Below are 17680 nucleotides of genomic sequence, written 5' to 3' on the forward strand. Positions count from 1 at the left end.
TTCCAGTCTCTGTATCCCTCAGTTAGACCCACACTCGGAGCACTGTGCACAGTTCCAGTCTCCCTATCCCTCAGTTAGACCCACACTCGGAGCACCGTGCACAGTTCCAGTCTCCCTATCGCTCAGTTAGACCCACACTCGGAGCACCGTGTACAGCTCCAGTCTCCGTATTCCTCAGATAGACCCAAACTCGGAGCACCGTGTACAGTTCCAGTCTCCGTATCCCTCAGTCAGACCCACACTCGGAGCACCGTGCACAGTTCCTGTCTCTGTATCCCTCAGTTAGACTCACACGCGGAGCACCGTGCACAGTTCCAGTCTCCGTATCCCTCGGTTAGATCCACACTCGGAGCACCGTGCACAGTTCCACTCTCCCTATCCCTCACTTAGACCCACACTCGGAGCACCGTGCACAGTTCCAGTCTCTGTATCCCCCAGTTAGACCCACACTCGGAGCACCGTGCACAGTTCCAGTCTCCGTATCCCTCAGTCAGACCCACACTCGGAGCACCGTGCACAGTTCCAGTCTCCGTATCCCTCTGTCAGACCCACACTCGGAGCACCGTGCACAGTTCCACTCTCCCTATCCCTCAGTTAGACCCACACTCGGAGCACCGTGTACAGTTCCAGTCTTTATATCCCTCAGTTCGACCCACACTCGGAGCACCGTGCACAGTTCCACTCTCCCTATCCCTCAGTTAGACCCACACTCGGAGCACCGTGTACAGTTCCAGTCTTTATATCCCTCAGTTCGACCCACACTCGGAGCACCGTGCACAGTTCCAGTCTCCGTATCCCTCAGTCAGACCCACACTCGGAGCACCGTGCACAGTTCCACTCTCCCTATCCCTCAGTCAGACCCACACTCGGAGCACTGTGCACAGTTCTAGTCTCCGTATCCCTCAGTTAGACCCACACTCGGAGCACCGTGCACAGTTTCAGTCACAGTATCCCTCAGTTAGACCCACACTCGGAGCACCGTGCACAGGTCCAGTCTCCGTATCCCTCAGTTAGACCCACACTCGGAGCACCGTGCACAGTTCCAGTCTCCGTATCCCTCAGTTAGACCCACACTCGGAGCACCGTGCACAGTTCCAGTCTCTGTATCCCTCAGTCAGACCCACACTCGGAGCAGCGTGCACAGTTCCAGTCTCTGTATCCCTCAGTCAGACTCACACTCGGAGCAGCGTGCACAGTTCCAGTCTCCGTATCCCTCAGTTAGACCCACACTCGGAGCAACTGCACAGTTCCAGTCTCCGTATCCCTCAGTTAGACCCACACTCGGAGCACCGTGCACAGTTCCAGTCTCCGTATCCCTCATTTAGACCCGCACTCGGAGCACCGTGTACAGTTCCAGTCTACGTGTCCCTCAGTTAAACCCACACTCGGAGCACCGTGCACAGTTCCAGTCTCCGTATCCCTCATTTAGACCCACACTCGGAGCACCGTGTACAGTTCCAGTCTCCGTATCCCTCAGTTACACCCACACTCGGAGCACCGTGCACAATTCCAGTCTCTGTATCCCTCAGTCAGACCCACACTCGGAGCACCGTGCACAGTTCCATTCTCTGTATCCCTCAGTTAGACCCACACTCGGAGCACTGTGCACAGTTCCAGTCTCCGTATCCCTCAGTTAGACCCACACTCGGAGCACCGTGTACAGTTCCAGTCTCCGTATCCCTAAGTTAGACCCACACTCGGAGCACCATGCACAGTTCCAGTCTCTGTATCCCTCAGTTAGACCCACACTCGGAGCACTGTGCACAGTTCCAGTCTCCCTATCGCTCAGTCAGACCCACACTCGGAGCACCGTGCACAGTTCCATTCTCTGTATCCCTCAGTCAGACCCACACTCGGAGCACCGTGTACAGCTCCAGTCTCCGTATCCCTCAGATAGACCCACACTCGGAGCACCGTGCACAGTTCCAGTCTCCGTATCCCTCACTTAGACCCACACTCGGAGCACCGTGCACAGTTCCAGTCTCTGTATCCCTCAGTCAGACCCACACTCGGAGCACTGTGCACAGTTCCAGTCTCTGTATCCCTCAGTCAGACCCACACTCGGAGCACTGTGCACAGTTCCAGTCTCCGTATCCCTCAGTCCGACCCACACTCGGAGCACCGTGCACAGTTCCAGTCTCCGTATCCCTCAGTCAGACCCACACTCGGAGCACCGTGCACAGTTCCAGTCTCCGTATCCCTCAGTCTGACCCACACTCGGAGCACCGTGCACAGTTCCAGTCTCTGTATCCCTCTGTCAGACCCACACTCGGAGCACCGTGCACAGTTCCACTCTCCCTATCCCTCAGTTAGACCCACACTCGGAGCACCGTGCACAGTTCCAGTCTCCGTATCCCTCAGTCAGACCCACACTCGGAGCACCGTGCACAGTTCCAGTCTCCGTATCCCTCTGTCAGACCCACACTCGGAGCACCGTGCACAGTTCCAGTCTCCGTGTCCCTCAGTCAGGCCCACACTCGGAGCACCATGCACAGTTCCTGTCTCCGTATCCCTCAGTTAGACCCACACTCGGAGCACCGTGTACAGTTCCAGTCTTTATATCCCTCAGTTAGACCCACACTCGGAGCACTGTGCACAGTTCTAGTCTCCGTATCCCTCAGTTAGACCCACACTCGGAGCACCGTGCACAGTTTCAGTCACAGTATCCCTCAGTTAGACCCACTCTTGGAGCACCGTGCACAGTTCCAGTCTCCGTATCCCTCAGTCAGACCCACACTCGGAGCACCGTGCACAGTTCCAGTCTCCGTATCCCTCAGTTAGACCCACACTTGGAGCACCGTGCACAGTTCCAGTCTCTGTATCCCTCAGTCAGACCCACACTCGGAGCACCGTGCACAGTTCCAGTCTCCGTATCCCTCAGTCAGACCCACACTCGGAGCACCGTGCACAGTTCCAGTCTCCGTATCCCTCAGTTAGACCCACACTCGGAGCACCGTGCACCGTTCCAGTCTCCGTATCCCTCAGTTAGACCCACACTCGGAGCACCGTGCACAGTTCCAGTCTCTGTATCCCTCAGTTAGACCACACTCGGAGCACCGTGCACAGTTCCAGTCTCTGTATCCCTCAGTCAGACCCACACTCGGATCACCGTGCACAGTTCCAGTCTCCGTATCCCTCAGTTAGACCCACACTCGGAGCACCGTGCACAGTTCCAGTCTCCGTATCCCTCAGTCAGACCCACACTCGGAGCACTGTGTACTGTTCCAGTCTCCGTATCCCACAGTCAGACCCACACTCGGATCACCGTGCACAGTTCCAGTCTCTGCATCCCTCAGTTAGACACACACTCGGAGCACCGTGCACAGTTCCAGTCTCCGTGTCCCTCAGTCAGACCCACACTCGGAGCACCGTGCACAGTTCCAGTCTCCGTATCCCTCACTTAGACACACACTCGGAGCACCGTGCACAGTTCCACTCTCCCTATCCCTCAGTTAGACCCACACTCGGAGCATCGTGCACAGTTCCAGTCTCTGTATCCCCCATTTAGACCCACACTCGGAGCACTGTGCACAGTTCCAGTCTCCGTATCCCTCAGTTAGACCCACACTCGGAGCATCGTGCACAGTTCCAGTCTCTGTATCCCCCATTTAGACCCACACTCGGAGCACCGTGCACAGTTCCAGTCTCCGTATCCCTCAGTTCGACCCACACTCGGAGCACCGTGCACAGTTCCTCTCTCCGTATCCCTCAGTCAGACCCACACTCGGAGCACCGTGCACAGTTCCAGTCTCCGAATCCCTCAGTTAGACCCACACTCGGAGCACTGTGCACAGTTCCAGTCTCCGTATCCCTCAGTCAGACCCACACTCGGAGCACCGTGCACAGTTCCACTCTCCCTATCCCTCAGTCAGACCCACACTCGGAGCACCGTGCACAGTTCCACTCTCCCTATCCCTCAGTCAGACCCACACTCGGAGCACCGTGCACAGTCCCAGTCTCCGTATCCCTCTGTCAGACCCACACTCGGAGCACCGTGAACAGTTCCAGTCTCCGTGTCCCTCAGTCAGGCCCACACTCGGAGCACCGTGCACAGTTCCAGTCTCCGTGTCCCTCAGTCAGGCCCACACTCGGAGCACCGTGCACAGTTCCTGTCTCCGTATCCCTCAGTTAGACCCACACTCGGAGCACCGTGTACAGTTCCAGTCTTTATATCCCTCAGTTAGACCCACACTCGGAGCACTGTGCACAATTCCAGTGTCCGTATCCCTCAGTTAGACCCACACTCGGAGCACTGTGCACAGTTCTAGTCTCCGTATCCCTCAGTTAGACCCACACTCGGAGCACCGTGAACAGTTCCGTTCTCCGTATCCCTCAATTAGACCCACACTCGGAGCAACTGCACAGTTCCAGTCTCCGTATCCCTCATTTAGACCCACACTCGGAGCACCGTGCACAGTTCCAGTCTCTGTATCCCTCATTTAGACCCACACTCGGAGCACCGTGTACAGTTCCAGTCTCCGTATCCCTCAGTTAAACCCACACTCGGAGCACCGTGCACAGTTCCAGTCTCCGTATCCCTCAGTCAGACCCACACTCGGAGCACCGTGCACAGTTCCAGTCTCCGTATCCCTCTGTCAGACCCACACTCGGAGCACCGTGCACAGTTCCACTCTCCCTATCCCTCAGTTAGACCCACACTCGGAGCACCGTGCACAGTTCCAGTCTTTATATCCCTCTGTCAGACCCACACTCGGAGCACCGTGCACAGTTCCAGTCTCCGTGTCCCTCAGTCAGGCCCACACTCGGAGCACCGTGCACAGTTCCTGTCTCCGTATCCCTCAGTTAGACCCACACTCGGAGCACCGTGTACAGTTCCAGTCTTTATATCCCTCAGTTAGACCCACACTCGGGGCACTGTGCACAGTTCTAGTCTCCGTATCCCTCAGTTAGACCCACACTCGGAGCACCGTGCACAGTTTCAGTCACAGTATCCCTCAGTTAGACCCACACTCGGAGCACCGTGCACAGTTCCAGTCTCCGTATCCCTCAGTTAGACCCACACTCGGAGCACCGTGCACAGTTTCAGTCACAGTATCCCTCAGTTAGACCCACACTCGGAGCACCATGCATAGTTCCAGTCTCCGTATCCCTCAGTTAGACCCACACTCGGAGCACCGTGCACAGTTCCAGTCTCCGTATCCCTCAGTTAGACCCACACTCGGAGCACCGTGCACAGTTCCAGTCTCCGTATCCCTCAGTCAGACCCACACTCGGAGCACCGTGCACAGTTCCAGTCTCCGTATCCCTCAGTTAGACCCACACTCGGAGCACCGTGCACAGTTCCAGTCTCCGTATCCCTCAGTTCGACCCACACTCGGAGCACCGTGCACAGTTCCAGTCTCCGTATCCCTCAGTCAGACCTACACTCGGAGCACCGTGCACAGTTCCAGTCTCCGTCTCCCTCAGTCAGACCCACACTCGGAGCACCGTGCACAGTTCCAGTCTCCGTATCCCTCAGTCAGACCCACACTCGGAGCTCCGTGCACAGTTCCAGTCTCTGTATCCCTCAGTCAGACCCACACTTGGAGCACCGTGCACAGTTCCAGTCTCCGTATCCCTCAGTTAGACCCACACTCGGAGCACCGTGCACAGTTCCAGTCTCTGTATCCCTCAGTCAGACCCACACTCGGAGCACCGTGCACAGTTCCAGTCTCCGTATCCTTCAGTCAGACCCACACTCGGAGCACCGTGCACAGTTCCGGTCTCCGTATCCCTCAGTTAGACCCACACTCGGAACACCGTGCACAGTTCCAGTCTCCGTATCCTTCAGTCAGACCCACACTCGGAGCACCGTGCACAGTTCCAGTCTCCGTATCCCTCAGTTAGACCCACACTCGGAGCACCGTGCACAGTTCCAGTCTCCGTATCCCTCAGTCAGACCCACACTCGGAGCACCGTGCACAGTTCCAGTCTCCGTATCCCTCAGTTAGACCCACACTCGGAGCACAGCAGACATTTCTGGTTCAGATAGCTGAGTTTGAGAGGGACAGGGAGTATGTAAAGGCTGCAGTCCTGTGTGAGGTGAGAGTGGGAACAGTGTTGTCTTTTCAGGACAGCGAGAGGTTGCTCACCTTTTACAGAAGAGAGAAATCAAACACAATGACAGCATCAGGACGAGCATTGCGAGGGCTCCAACAATAACAGCCAGCACCAAGTTCACAAGGTGTCCTTCCCCTGAAATAGAAATTCAAGACTCACTCTGAGTGGACGCTCGGTCGGAGATAACCCAACTCGGAGATCACCCTTATATCTGACAGAGAGAGGCACTGTCTCACACACAGAATGATGGGATTACCACAAGTCACATTGCACTGTCGGAGGGTCAGTGCTGAGGGAGTGGGCACTGTCGGAGGGTCAGTGCTGAGGGAGTGTGCACTGTCGGAGGGTCAGTGCTGAGGGAGCGGGCACTGTCGGAGGGTCAGTGCTGAGGGATTTCCGCACTGTCGGCGGGTCAGTGCTGAGGGAGCGGGCACTGTCGGAGGGTCAGTGCTGAGGGAGCGGGCACTGTCGGAGGGTCAGTGCTGAGGGAGTGCCGCACGGTCGGAGGGTCAGTGCTGAGGGAGTGCCGCACTGTCGGAGGGTCAGTGCTGAGGGAGTGGGCACTGTCAGAGGATCAGTGCTGAGGGAGTGTGCACTGTCGGAGGGTCAGTGCTGAGGGAGCGCCGCACTGTCGGAGGGTCAGTGCTGAGGGAGTGGGCACTGTCGGTGGGTCAGTGCTGAGGGAGTGGGCACTGTCGGAGGGTCAGTGCTGAGGGAGTGGGCACTGTCGGAGGGTCAGTGCTGAGGGAGTGGGCACTGTCGGAGGGTCAGTGCTGAGGGAGTGGGCACTGTCAGAGGGTCCATGCTGAGGGAGTGGGCACTGTCGGAGGGTCAGTGCTGAGGGAGTGGGCAGTGTCAGAGGGTCCGTGCTGAGGGAGTGGGCACAGTCGGAGGGTCAGTGCTGAGGGAGTCGGCACTGTCGGAGGGTCAGTGCTGAGGGAGTGGGCACTGTCGGAGGGTCAGTGCTGAGGGAGTGCCGCACTGTCGGAGGGTCAGTGCTGAGGGAGTGGGCACTGTCAGAGGGTCCGTGCTGAGGGAGTGGGCACTGTCGGAGGGTCAGTGCTGAGGGAGTGGGCACTGTCGGAGGGTCAGTGCTGAGGGAGTGGGCACTGTCGGAGGGTCAGTGCTGAGGGAGTGGGCACTGTCGGAGGGTCAGTGCTGAGGGAGTGGGCACTGTCGGAGGGTCAGTGCTGAGGGAGTGGGCACTGTCGGAGGGTCAGTGCTGAGTTTACATGGAGGTTTGGCGTGGTCCTGAAGTTCTGGGATCGGACTGTGCCTCTGACCCCGGTGATGTGGCCCTCTTACCTTTGCCCCAGAGGTACACCTTGAACAAGGATGCTCCGTGGGGGTTTCGAACTGAGCAGGATACCACCACTTCCTCTTCATCCTGGTGTCCCGTCAGGATCAGGAACCCCTTCACCAGATGCCCCTCTCGGAGCTGCTCAGACACAAACCCTCCATGTGTTTGGTTACCGCTGAGGTTGGCATGGGGCAGGTGCCAGGTGATAACTGCTGGAGGGTTGGAGTTGGCCGCACAGACGCAGGTGATCCCCTCTGCCCTCTCTGCACATTTCGACTCTCGAGAAATCTCCGGACCATCTGAGAAAGGAAGAGAGAGAGAGAGAGAGAGAGAGAGACAGGTCAATGAAGCGTAGATTACTGACACATATCTTACTGCTCTTCTTCTGTTTGGCTGTGAGAGCCGCCATTCAGCCCATTCGGCCTGCACTGACCCTCCCAAGAGCACTCCCACCCAGACCCACCCGCACATCCCTGGACACTATGGGACAATTTCCCATGGCCAACCCACCCTAACCTGCACATCCCTGGGCACTATGGGTAATTTCCCATGGCCAATCCACCCTAACCTGCACATCCCTGGGCACTATGGGACAATTTCCCATGGCCAATCCACCCTAACCTACACATCCCTGGACACTATGGGTAATTTCCCATGGCCAATCCACCCTAACCTACACATCCCTGGACACTATGGGACAATTTCCCATGGCCAATCCACCCTAACCTGCACATCCCTGGACACTATGGGTAATTTCCCATGGCCAATCCACCCTAACCTACACATCCCTGGACACTATGGGTAATTTCCCATGGCCAATCCACCCTAACCTACACATCCCTGGACACTATGGGACAATTTCCCATGGCCAATCCACCCTAACCTGCACATCCCTGGGCACTATGGGACAATTCCCCATGGCCAATCCACCCTAACCTCCACATCCCTGGGCACTATGGGACAATTTCCCATGGCCAATCCACCCTAACCTGCACATCCCTGGACACTATGGGACAATTTCCCATGACCAATCCACCCTAACCTACATATCCCTGGGCACTATGGGACAATTTCCCATGGCCAATCCACCCTAACCTGCACATCCCTGGACACTATGGGACAATTTCCCATGGCCAATCCACCCTAACCTGCACATCCCTGGGCACTATGGGTAATTTCCCATGGCCAATCCACCCTAACCTACACATCCCTGAGCACTATGGGACAATTTCCCATGGCCAACCCACCCTAACCTGCACATCCCTGGACACTATGGGACAATTTCCCATGGCCAATCCACCCTAACCTGCACATCCCTGGGCACTATGGGTAATTTCCCATGGCCAATCCACCCTAACCTACACATCCCTGAGCACTATGGGACAATTTCCCATGGCCAACCCACCCTAACCTGTACATCTTTCGACTGTGGGAGGAAACCCACCCAGACACGGGGAGAATGTGCAAACCCCACCCAGACAGTTGCCCGAGGGTGGGATCGAACCCGGGTCCCTGGTGCTGAGAGGCAGCATTGCTAACCACTGAGGCACCTGGTCCTTGCTTCTCCCCTTACCCTTCATCCCTTCGAGCTGTGTTCAGGTCACTCAACCTGAAGCATTACCTGCTGACCTCTCTCCATTGATGCTGCCTGACCTGCTGAGATTCTGTTTTCGGATCTGATTTACAGAATCTGCGGCTCTTTCAGTTTTTATTTACCTGTAACTCCCTCTTGAAAACATTCACTGTTTCTGACCTGAATGCTTTTGGACTCCCCCGACCCCAGGGGGAAAAGACCTTGTCTATTTACCCTCTCCATGTCCCTCATGATTTTATAAACCTCTATAAGGTCACCCCTCAGCCTCCGACGCTCCGGGGAAAACAGCCCCAGCCTGTTCAGCCTCTCCCTGTAGCTCAGATCCTCCAACCCTGGCAACATCCTTGTAAATCTTTTCTGAACCCTTTCAAGTTTCACAACATCTTTCCGATAGGAAGGAGACCAGAATTGCACCCAATATCCCAACAGTGGCCTAACCAATGTCCTGTACAGCCCCAACGTGACCCTCCCACCTCAATCGGTATTGAGGAGGTGATGACCTCAGTGGTATTGTTGTTGTGGTCTTCATCCATCGGCCGAGGTAATGTTTGTGGGAGCCAGGTTCAAATCCAACTGCGGAAGATGGTGGGGAATTGGTATCCAATGAAATTAAGAATCTTGTGATGACCATTTTTGGGAAAGCCCCCCCCCGCATCTGGGTCACTCATCTCCTTCAGGGTAGGAAACTGCCCACCTTACCTGGTCTCGGCCTACACGTGACTCCAGTCCCACAGCGATGTGGCTGACTCTTAACTGCCCTCTAGGGCAATTAGGGAGGGGCAAGCCGGAGACACCCTCATCCCGACAGTCAGAAAATGGAAAAACTGACTGAGTGAACCGAGCGCCTTCAGCATCACCCTGGCCGACCCCTTGGACTCTGCTCCCCGACGCGGGGCGCTACGCGAATGAAGTGGAGGCCAGACTTACACTCGACGTTGAGGTGGAACGGCGCCGACTCGCCACTCCCCAGATCGTTGCTGACTCGGCAGAAAAACACGGCGCTCTCTCGGCGTGAGACCGAGCGCAGGGTCAGGGTCTCCCTGACGCCGATGACCCGCGGTGGGTGGCCCGGAACCTTCCGGATCCAGCTGTAGTTCCGGGCAGGGGGGTGGCTCTCGCACTGGCACCTCAGGGTGACGTCGCACCCCTCTCGGATTCCGGTGTCCCCTGCTGGCACCAGCACCGAGACTTCCTTCGGGGAGTCTGGAAAGCAAGGTCAGAGGCTGCGGTCAGAGAGGGGGGGGGGAGGGGGGTGGGGGGGGGGGGTGTACCCCTTAACTCCCACCCCCTCCCCCCGTGTCAGCCAGCCTTAACCCCAGGATTCTGCCCTGTACAGGATGGGCAGGACGGGCCGAATGGTCTGCGCCTGCGTCAGGGGGCAATTCTGAAACGGTCAGGGGATCACTCCCATTTGATCGTCTGTCAACGTGGGGGGGAATGGGGGATCCAATCCCACAGGGAATGGGGGGGAATGGGGGATCCAATCCCACAGGGAATGGGGATCCAATCCCACAGGGAATGGGGGGGAATGGTGGATCCAATCCCACAGGGAATGGGGGATCCAATTCCACAGGGAATGGGGCGGAATGGGGGATTCAATCCCACAGGGAATCGGGGATCCAATTCCACAGGGAATTGGGGGGAAGGGGGGATCCAAACCCACAGGGAATGGAGGCTCCAATCCCACAGGGAATGGGAATCCAATCTCACAGGGAATGGCGGGGGGGGGGGGGGGGGGGGGGGTGGGGGGAATGGGGGATCCAATCCCACAGGGAATTGGGGATTCAATCCAAAAGGGAATGGAGGGGAATGGGGGATCTAATCCCAAAGGGAATTGGAGGGAATGGGTGATCCAATCCCACAGGGAATGGGGATCCAATCCCACAGGGAATGTGGGATCCAATCCCACAGGGAATTAAGGGGGAATGGGGGATCCAATCCCACAGGGAATTGGGGATTCAATCCTACAGGGAATTTGGGGGAATGGGGGACCCAATCCCACAGGAAATAGTGATCCAATCCCACAGGGAATGGGGGAATTGGGTGATCCAATCCCACAGGGAATTGGCCGGAATGGGAGATCCAATCCCTCATGGAATTAGGAATGAATGGGGATCCAATCCCACAGGGAATTGGGAGGGAATGGGGAATCCAATCCCACAGGAAATGGGGGATCCAATTCAAAAGGGAATTGGGGATTCAATCCAAAAGGGAATGGAGGGGAATGGGGGATCTAATCCCAAAGGGAATTGGAGGGAATGGGTGATCCAATCCCACAGGGAATGGGGATCCAATCCCACAGGGAATGTGGGATCCAATCCCACAGGGAATTGGGAGGGAATGGGGGATCCAATCCCACAGGGAATGGGGGGAATGGGGGATCCAATCCCACAGGGAATGGGGGGAATAGGGGATCCAATCCCACAGGGAATGGCTTGAATGGGGGATCCAATCCCACAGAGAATGCGGGGAATGGGGGATCCAGTCCCACAGGGAATGGGGATCCAATCCCACAGGGAATGGGGGATCCAATCCCACAGGGAATTGGGGGTATTGGGGGATCCAATTCCACAGGGAATGGGGATTCAATCCCACAGGGAATAAGGGATCTAATCCCACAGGGAAGGGGGGCATTGGGGGATCCAATCCCACAGTGAATGGGGATCCAATCCCACAGTGAATGGGGATCCAATCCCACAGGGAATGGGGGAATGGGGAATCCAATTCCACAGGGAATGGGGATCCAATCCCACAGGGAATTGAGGGGAATGGGGGATCCAATCCCACAGGGAATGGGGATCCAATCATACAGGGAATGGGGGAATTGAGGAATCCAATCCCACAGGGAATGGGGATCCAATCCCACAGGGAATTGGCCGGAATGGGGGATCCAATCCCACAGGGAATTGGGAAAGGAATGGGGATCAAATCCCACTGGGAATTGGGAGGGAATGGGGGATCCAATCCCACAGGGAATAGGGGGAATGGGGGAATCCAATCCCACAGGGAATGGGTTGAATGGGGGATCCAATCCTACAGCGGACTGGTGGAAATGGGTGACTCCACTCCCACAGGGAATTGGAGGGTGTGTGGGGAATCCAATCCTACAGGGAAGGAGGGAATGGGGGGGGGGAATGGCAGAGGATGGGCTGAATGGCCTCCTGTTCCCGTGTTACAGGCTGGAGGTGGGGGTGGGGGAGGGGCTGAATGGCCTCCAGCTCCTGTGTCACAGACGGGATTGGGGGCTGAATGGCCTCCTGTTGGGTAAGGTAAACACTTACAGTTCACGTTGATGGTGAGTGAACGCTGGGATGCTCCGTGGGGATTGTGTGCTGTGCACGTGTGCAGACCATGATCCTGGTATGTGACGTTCGGGATGGTCAGCCAGAGTCGGGCGCTCCAGGGGCTAGCGTTCCGGATTTCCCCGTCCAGCGTCCAGCTCAGGTTGGCCATTGGCTCACTGTCCACGGTGCAGAGGAGAGAGACGGACTCCCCCTCGGACATCTCGATGGACGCATTGAGGGCCTCGTGGTGGTCCAGGGTGATGGAGATGTTCCTCGGAGAGTCTGCACGGGACAACACGCAGTCACAGAGCTGTGCGGCACGGAAACAGACCCTTCGGCCCGACTCCCCCATACCCACCCAGATATCCCAACCCAATCTAGTCCCACCTGCCAGCACCCGGCCCATATCCCCCCAAACCCCTTCCTATTCATGTCCCCATCCAGATGCCTTTTAAATGCTGTCATTGTACCAGCCTCCACCACATCCTCTGGCAGCTCATTCCATACACGTACCACCCTCTGGGTGAAAACGTTGCCCCTTAGGTCCCTTTTATATCTTTCCCCTCTCACCCTAAACCTATGCCCCTCTAGTTCTGGACTCCCCCACCCCAGGGAAAAGACCTTGTCTATTTACCCTCTCCATGTCCCTCATGATTTTATAAACCTCTATAAGGTCACCCCTCAGCCTCCGACGCTCCAGGGAAAACAGCCCCAGCCTGTTCAGCCTCTCCCTGTAGCTCAGACCCTCCAACCCTGGCAACATCCTTGTAAATCTTTTCTGAAACCCTCTCAAGTTTCACAACCTCCTTCCTGTAGCAGGGAGACCAGGATTGAGCACAAACAGACCGACTCTAACAAAGCCCCTTCCTCCCACTGTTGGAGGGAGTCTCAGATGTGTCGCGCACAGGAGGATCCCGCGCGAGTCGGTACTCCTGCACCACCATGATCTCCCCTGTGACTCCCACCCTCCCTCCCAACCAGATCCCGGTCATATTTCCGAGGGAGGGGTCACTCAGATCTGAACCATTAACTCCGACCTCTCTCTCTCCCTCTCTGTCAATAAACACGTCCCCCCTCCCCTCGCCCTCCCCCGGTCGGTTCCCTCGATCGGTCTCCATCTGGTGACTCGTCCTCGCATCCCTGAGGACAGGGTCACCCCCCCCTCGCTGACTCGATCATCCCACTCCACCAACCCCCCCCCCCCCGCCATACCCGGGGAGTCCGATCGCCCCAATTCAGTCTCCCCCTTACCCACCCCCAGCTCTGAGGGGCACTGCATCAACTCCTCGCAGTCTGCACCGTCCCACCTGGAGTGAAGCCCCCATCACCACTGTCCCCTGCCCCAGAACATGGTGGGAGCAGAGAGAGGGGGGTGTAGGGGCTGGAGGGGGGTTACAGAGATAGGGAGGGGGTGTAGGGCCTGGAGGGGGTTACAGAGATAGGGAGGGGATGTAGGGGCTGGAGGGGGTTACAGAGATAGGGAGGGGGTGTAGGGGCTGGAGGGGGTTACAGAGATAGGGAGGGGGTGTAGGGGCTGGAGGGGGTTACAGAGATAGGGAGGGGGTGTAGGGGCTGGAGGGGGTTACAGAGATAGGGAGGGGGTGTAGGGGCTGGAGGGGGTTACAGAGATAGGGAGGGGGTGTAGGGGCTGGAGGGGGTTACAGAGATAGGGAGGGGGTGTAGGGGCTGGAGGGGGTTACAGAGATAGGGAGGGGGTGTAGGGGCTGGAGGGGGTTACAGAGATAGGGAGGGGGTGTAGGGGCTGGGACGGAATGTCGGTGGAAGTTGGGACAGAGATGAAGGAGAGTTTGGGACATGCTGGAGTTTTGGGTGGGCCGGTGATGTGGGGGTGGGGGTGGGGGTGGGGATGTGGGATCAGGATCAGCTGTTTCTCACGGACAGAGGGATGGGAGATATCGGGATAACCGCTGGAATCCAGGGAGGCTCCGAAGATCCCTTCCCTATCCCCCAGCTCTGTCCGGCTCCCTCCACCTTCGCGACTCTGCCTCGTTACTTACATTCCAGTCGGATGTGAAGGGATTGGCTGGCGTTCCCGAAGGGATTGATGCTGGAACAGGTGTAGAGGTCGGAGTCTCCCTTCCCCATGGTAGGGATGACCAGGGTGAGAGTGTTAGAGACGGACTCATTGAGAATTCGGCTTCCCCTCCTCCAGCTGGTATTGGACACTGGGTAACTGTCCACCACACAATCCTGTCGGAATAACGTCCCGTCCAACACGCCAACGCTCCCACCCATCCAATGTATCCTGGGAGGGGCTGGAGCAGAGAATGGGCAGCGTCAAGATGGAGGGGAACAAAACACACACATTTTCAGTAACTCTGTGATACAGAGGCAAGGGGTGAACACTCATGAGAAATAGTGCAATCTTGGGAAACTAGCAGTGTAGAGGGAGCTTTACTCTGTATCTAACCCCGTGCTGTCCCTGTCCCTGGGAGGGTGTGATGGAGGGACAGTGTAGAGGGAGCTTTACTCTGTATCTAACCCCGTGCTGTCCCTGTCCCTGGGGGTGTTTGATGGGGGGACAGTGTAGAGAGAGCTTTACTCTGTATCTAACCCTGTGCTGTCCCTGTCCCTGGGAGTGTTTGATGGGGGACAGTGTAGAGAGAGCTTTACTCTGTATCTAACCCCGTGCTGTCCCTGTCCCAGGGAGTGTTTGATGGGGGACAGTGTAGAGGGAGTTGTCCCTGTCCCAGGGCGTGTCCCAGTCAGAATGGGTTCGGGATGGGTCTGGATTCAGGGATCTCTGGTCTAACACAGAATACTCACACTGTACAGTGATGGGCACTGTCTGTGTTGCTTGGCCAATCCGATTGTGGGCCCTGCAGGTATAATTGCCCTGGTCTCGGGCCGTGATGTTGGAGATGTTCAGGGTCAGGGCCTCCCCGAGAGCTGACCCAAGCCTCTCGCTGCCTCGGTACCACGTTATCGTGCTGACTGGATTACTGCTCACATTACACACCATCTGCACAGACTCCTGCTCCTTCACATTCACCGGCTGCAAATCTCCCATCCTTGGGCCATCTGAAATTAAACGTTCACAGCCATGAGTCCATTCGCCCGTCTGCTCCCCTGCTAGTGAGGCTCTTCGGCTATCCACCGCTCACCCCCCCCTGCACTGACAGATCCTTCACTCCCCCTCACGTAACCTCCCACCTCGCCAGTACGTCCAGACAGTTCCCCACACATTCCCGGTGGGAACGGGTTCGACATTCCCAACCCCAACACTCCACCCCACCCTGTGAGATAGATTCACACACTCGCCCTCAGGACAGGGAGGGGGTGTAGGGGCTACAGGGGGGTTACAGAGATAGGGAGGGGGTGTAGGGGCTGGAGGGGGTTACAGAGATAGGGAGGGGGTGTAGGGGCTGGAGGGGGTTACAGAGATAGGGAGGGGGTGTAGGGGCTGGAGGGGGGTTACAGAGATAGGGAGGGGGTGTAGGGGCTGGAGGGGATTACAGAGATAGGGAGGGGGTGTATGGGCTGGAGGGGGTTACAGAGATAGGGAGGGGGGTGTAGGGGCTGGAGGGGGTTACAGAGATAGGGGGGGTGTAGGGGCTGGAGGGGGGTTACAGAGATAGGGAGGGGGTGTAGGGGCTGGAGAGGGTTACAGAGATAGGGAGGGGGTGTAGGGGCTGGAGAGGGTTACAGAGATAGGGAGGGGGTGTAGGGGGCAGAGGAGGTTACAGAGATAGGGAGGGGGTGTGTGGGGCGGAGGAGGTTATAGAGATAGGGAGGGGGTGTAGGGGCTGGAGTGGGTTACAGAGATAGGGAGGGGGTGTAGGGGCTGGAGGGGGTTACAGAGATAGGGAGGGGGTGTAGGGGCCGGAGGGGATTACAGAGATAGGGAGGGGGTGTAGGGGCCGGAGGGGATTACAGAGATAGGGAGGGGGTGTAGGGGGCTGGAGGGGGTTACAGAGATAGGGAGGGGGTGTAGGGGCTGGAGGAGGGGGTAACCCTGGAAACGTTCAGCATGTATGTCATTAACAATCCCACTGCCCCAGGTTAGAGTCTGACAGGTTTCTTTGGACGCACTAGCTTTCGGGACACTGCTCCTCGATCCGGTGCTTTTGGGTATTGCTGGTGTGTCCAAATGACCCGGCTGGACTCGAGCCTGGTGTTGGCTGCTTCCTAACGTTGTCCACCACAGTCCGACCCCTTCCACACCAGGGAACACACTCACATTTGACATCGAGAGAGAGAGTCTGCAGTGAGTTGAGACCCGCGCTGGGGAGCACCATCAGGCAGACGATCTGTTTCCCGTTCTCGTCGGGAGAGGCTCGGAAGCTGAGCGAGGTCGTGATGAGGGAGGTGACATTGTCCCAGTGACTCGCTCCCACTGGCTCCGAGAGGTTCAGGCTGGTGAGATTTCGCCAGGTCAGGTTTAGCCCGGACACACTGCACTCCGCACCAATCGTACACCTCAACGTGCTCACGTTCCCCTGGACTATCTCCCCCTCGGACAATATGGTCGGCCTCAGGACCCGGCCTGGAAACAGGCAACACAGAACAGACTGAGAGAGAGAGAGAGAGAGAGAGAGAGAGAGGGAGCAAGAGGCCATTCAGCCCCTTCCTCTGTCCTGTTACACAGGGATACTGTCCGCTCGGGTTTGATGTAGGGGAAACAGTGTAGAGGGAGCTTTACTCTGTATCTAACCCCGTGCTGTCCCTGTCCCTGGGAGTGTTTGATGGGGGGACAGTGTAGAGGGAGCTTTACTCTGTATCTAACCCCATGCTGTCCCTGTCCCTGGGAGTGTTTGATGGGGGCGACAGTGTAGAGGGAGCTTTACTCTGTATCTAACCCCGTGCTGTCCCTGTCCCTGAGAGTGTTTGATGGGGGGACAGTGTAGAGGGAGCTTTACTCTGTATCTAACCCCGTGCTGTCCCTGTCCTGGGAGTGTTTGATGGGGGGACAGTGTAGAGAGAGCTTTACTCTGTATCTAACCCCGTGCTGTCCCTGTCCCTGGGAGTGTTTGATGGGCGCGACAGTGTAGAGGGAGCTTTACTCTGTATCTAACCCTATGCCGTCCGCGTCCCTGGGAGTGTTTGATGGGGGGGACAGTGTAGAGGCAGCTTTACTCTGTATCTAACCCTATGCTGTCCGCGTCCCTGGGAGTGTTTGATGGGGGGGACAGTGTAGAGGGAGCTTTACTCTGTATCTAACCTCGTGCTGTCCCTGTCCCTGGGAGTGTTTGATGGGGGGGGACAGTGTAGAGGGAGCTTTACTCTGTATCTAACCCCGTGCTGTCCCTGTCCCTGGGAGTGTTTGATGGGGGGGACAGTGTAGAGGGAGCTTTACTCTGTATCTAACCCCGTGCTGTCCCTGTCCCTGGGAGTGTTTGATGGGCGCGACAGTGTAGAGGAAGCTTTACTCTGTATCTAACCCCATGCTGTCCCTGTCCCTGGAGTGTTTGATGGGGGGAC

General features: G+C 57.1%; 1 protein-coding gene across 1 annotated transcript in view; it reads right to left on the bottom strand.

Annotated features, from left to right (window-relative positions):
- Positions 1–16742, bottom strand: part of LOC140458814 (sialic acid-binding Ig-like lectin 10) — a 24236-nt gene extending 7494 nt beyond the window's left edge. Inside the window, exons 1-7 of the mRNA XM_072553463.1 lie at positions 16440–16742; positions 15026–15280; positions 14257–14514; positions 12236–12520; positions 9882–10157; positions 7366–7659; positions 6093–6195 (exon numbers count right to left, since the gene is read on the bottom strand). Coding sequence (XP_072409564.1) covers positions 6093–6195; positions 7366–7659; positions 9882–10157; positions 12236–12520; positions 14257–14514; positions 15026–15280; positions 16440–16497 — 1529 coding nt within the window. The 5' untranslated portion in view covers positions 16498–16742. The remainder of the gene's footprint in view (positions 1–6092; positions 6196–7365; positions 7660–9881; positions 10158–12235; positions 12521–14256; positions 14515–15025; positions 15281–16439) is intronic.
- Between the last annotated feature and the right edge of the window lie 938 nt (positions 16743–17680).

This window comes from Chiloscyllium punctatum, chromosome 34 (genome assembly GCF_047496795.1).
Source record: "Chiloscyllium punctatum isolate Juve2018m chromosome 34, sChiPun1.3, whole genome shotgun sequence".
NCBI classification, from domain to species: Eukaryota; Metazoa; Chordata; class Chondrichthyes; order Orectolobiformes; family Hemiscylliidae; genus Chiloscyllium; species Chiloscyllium punctatum.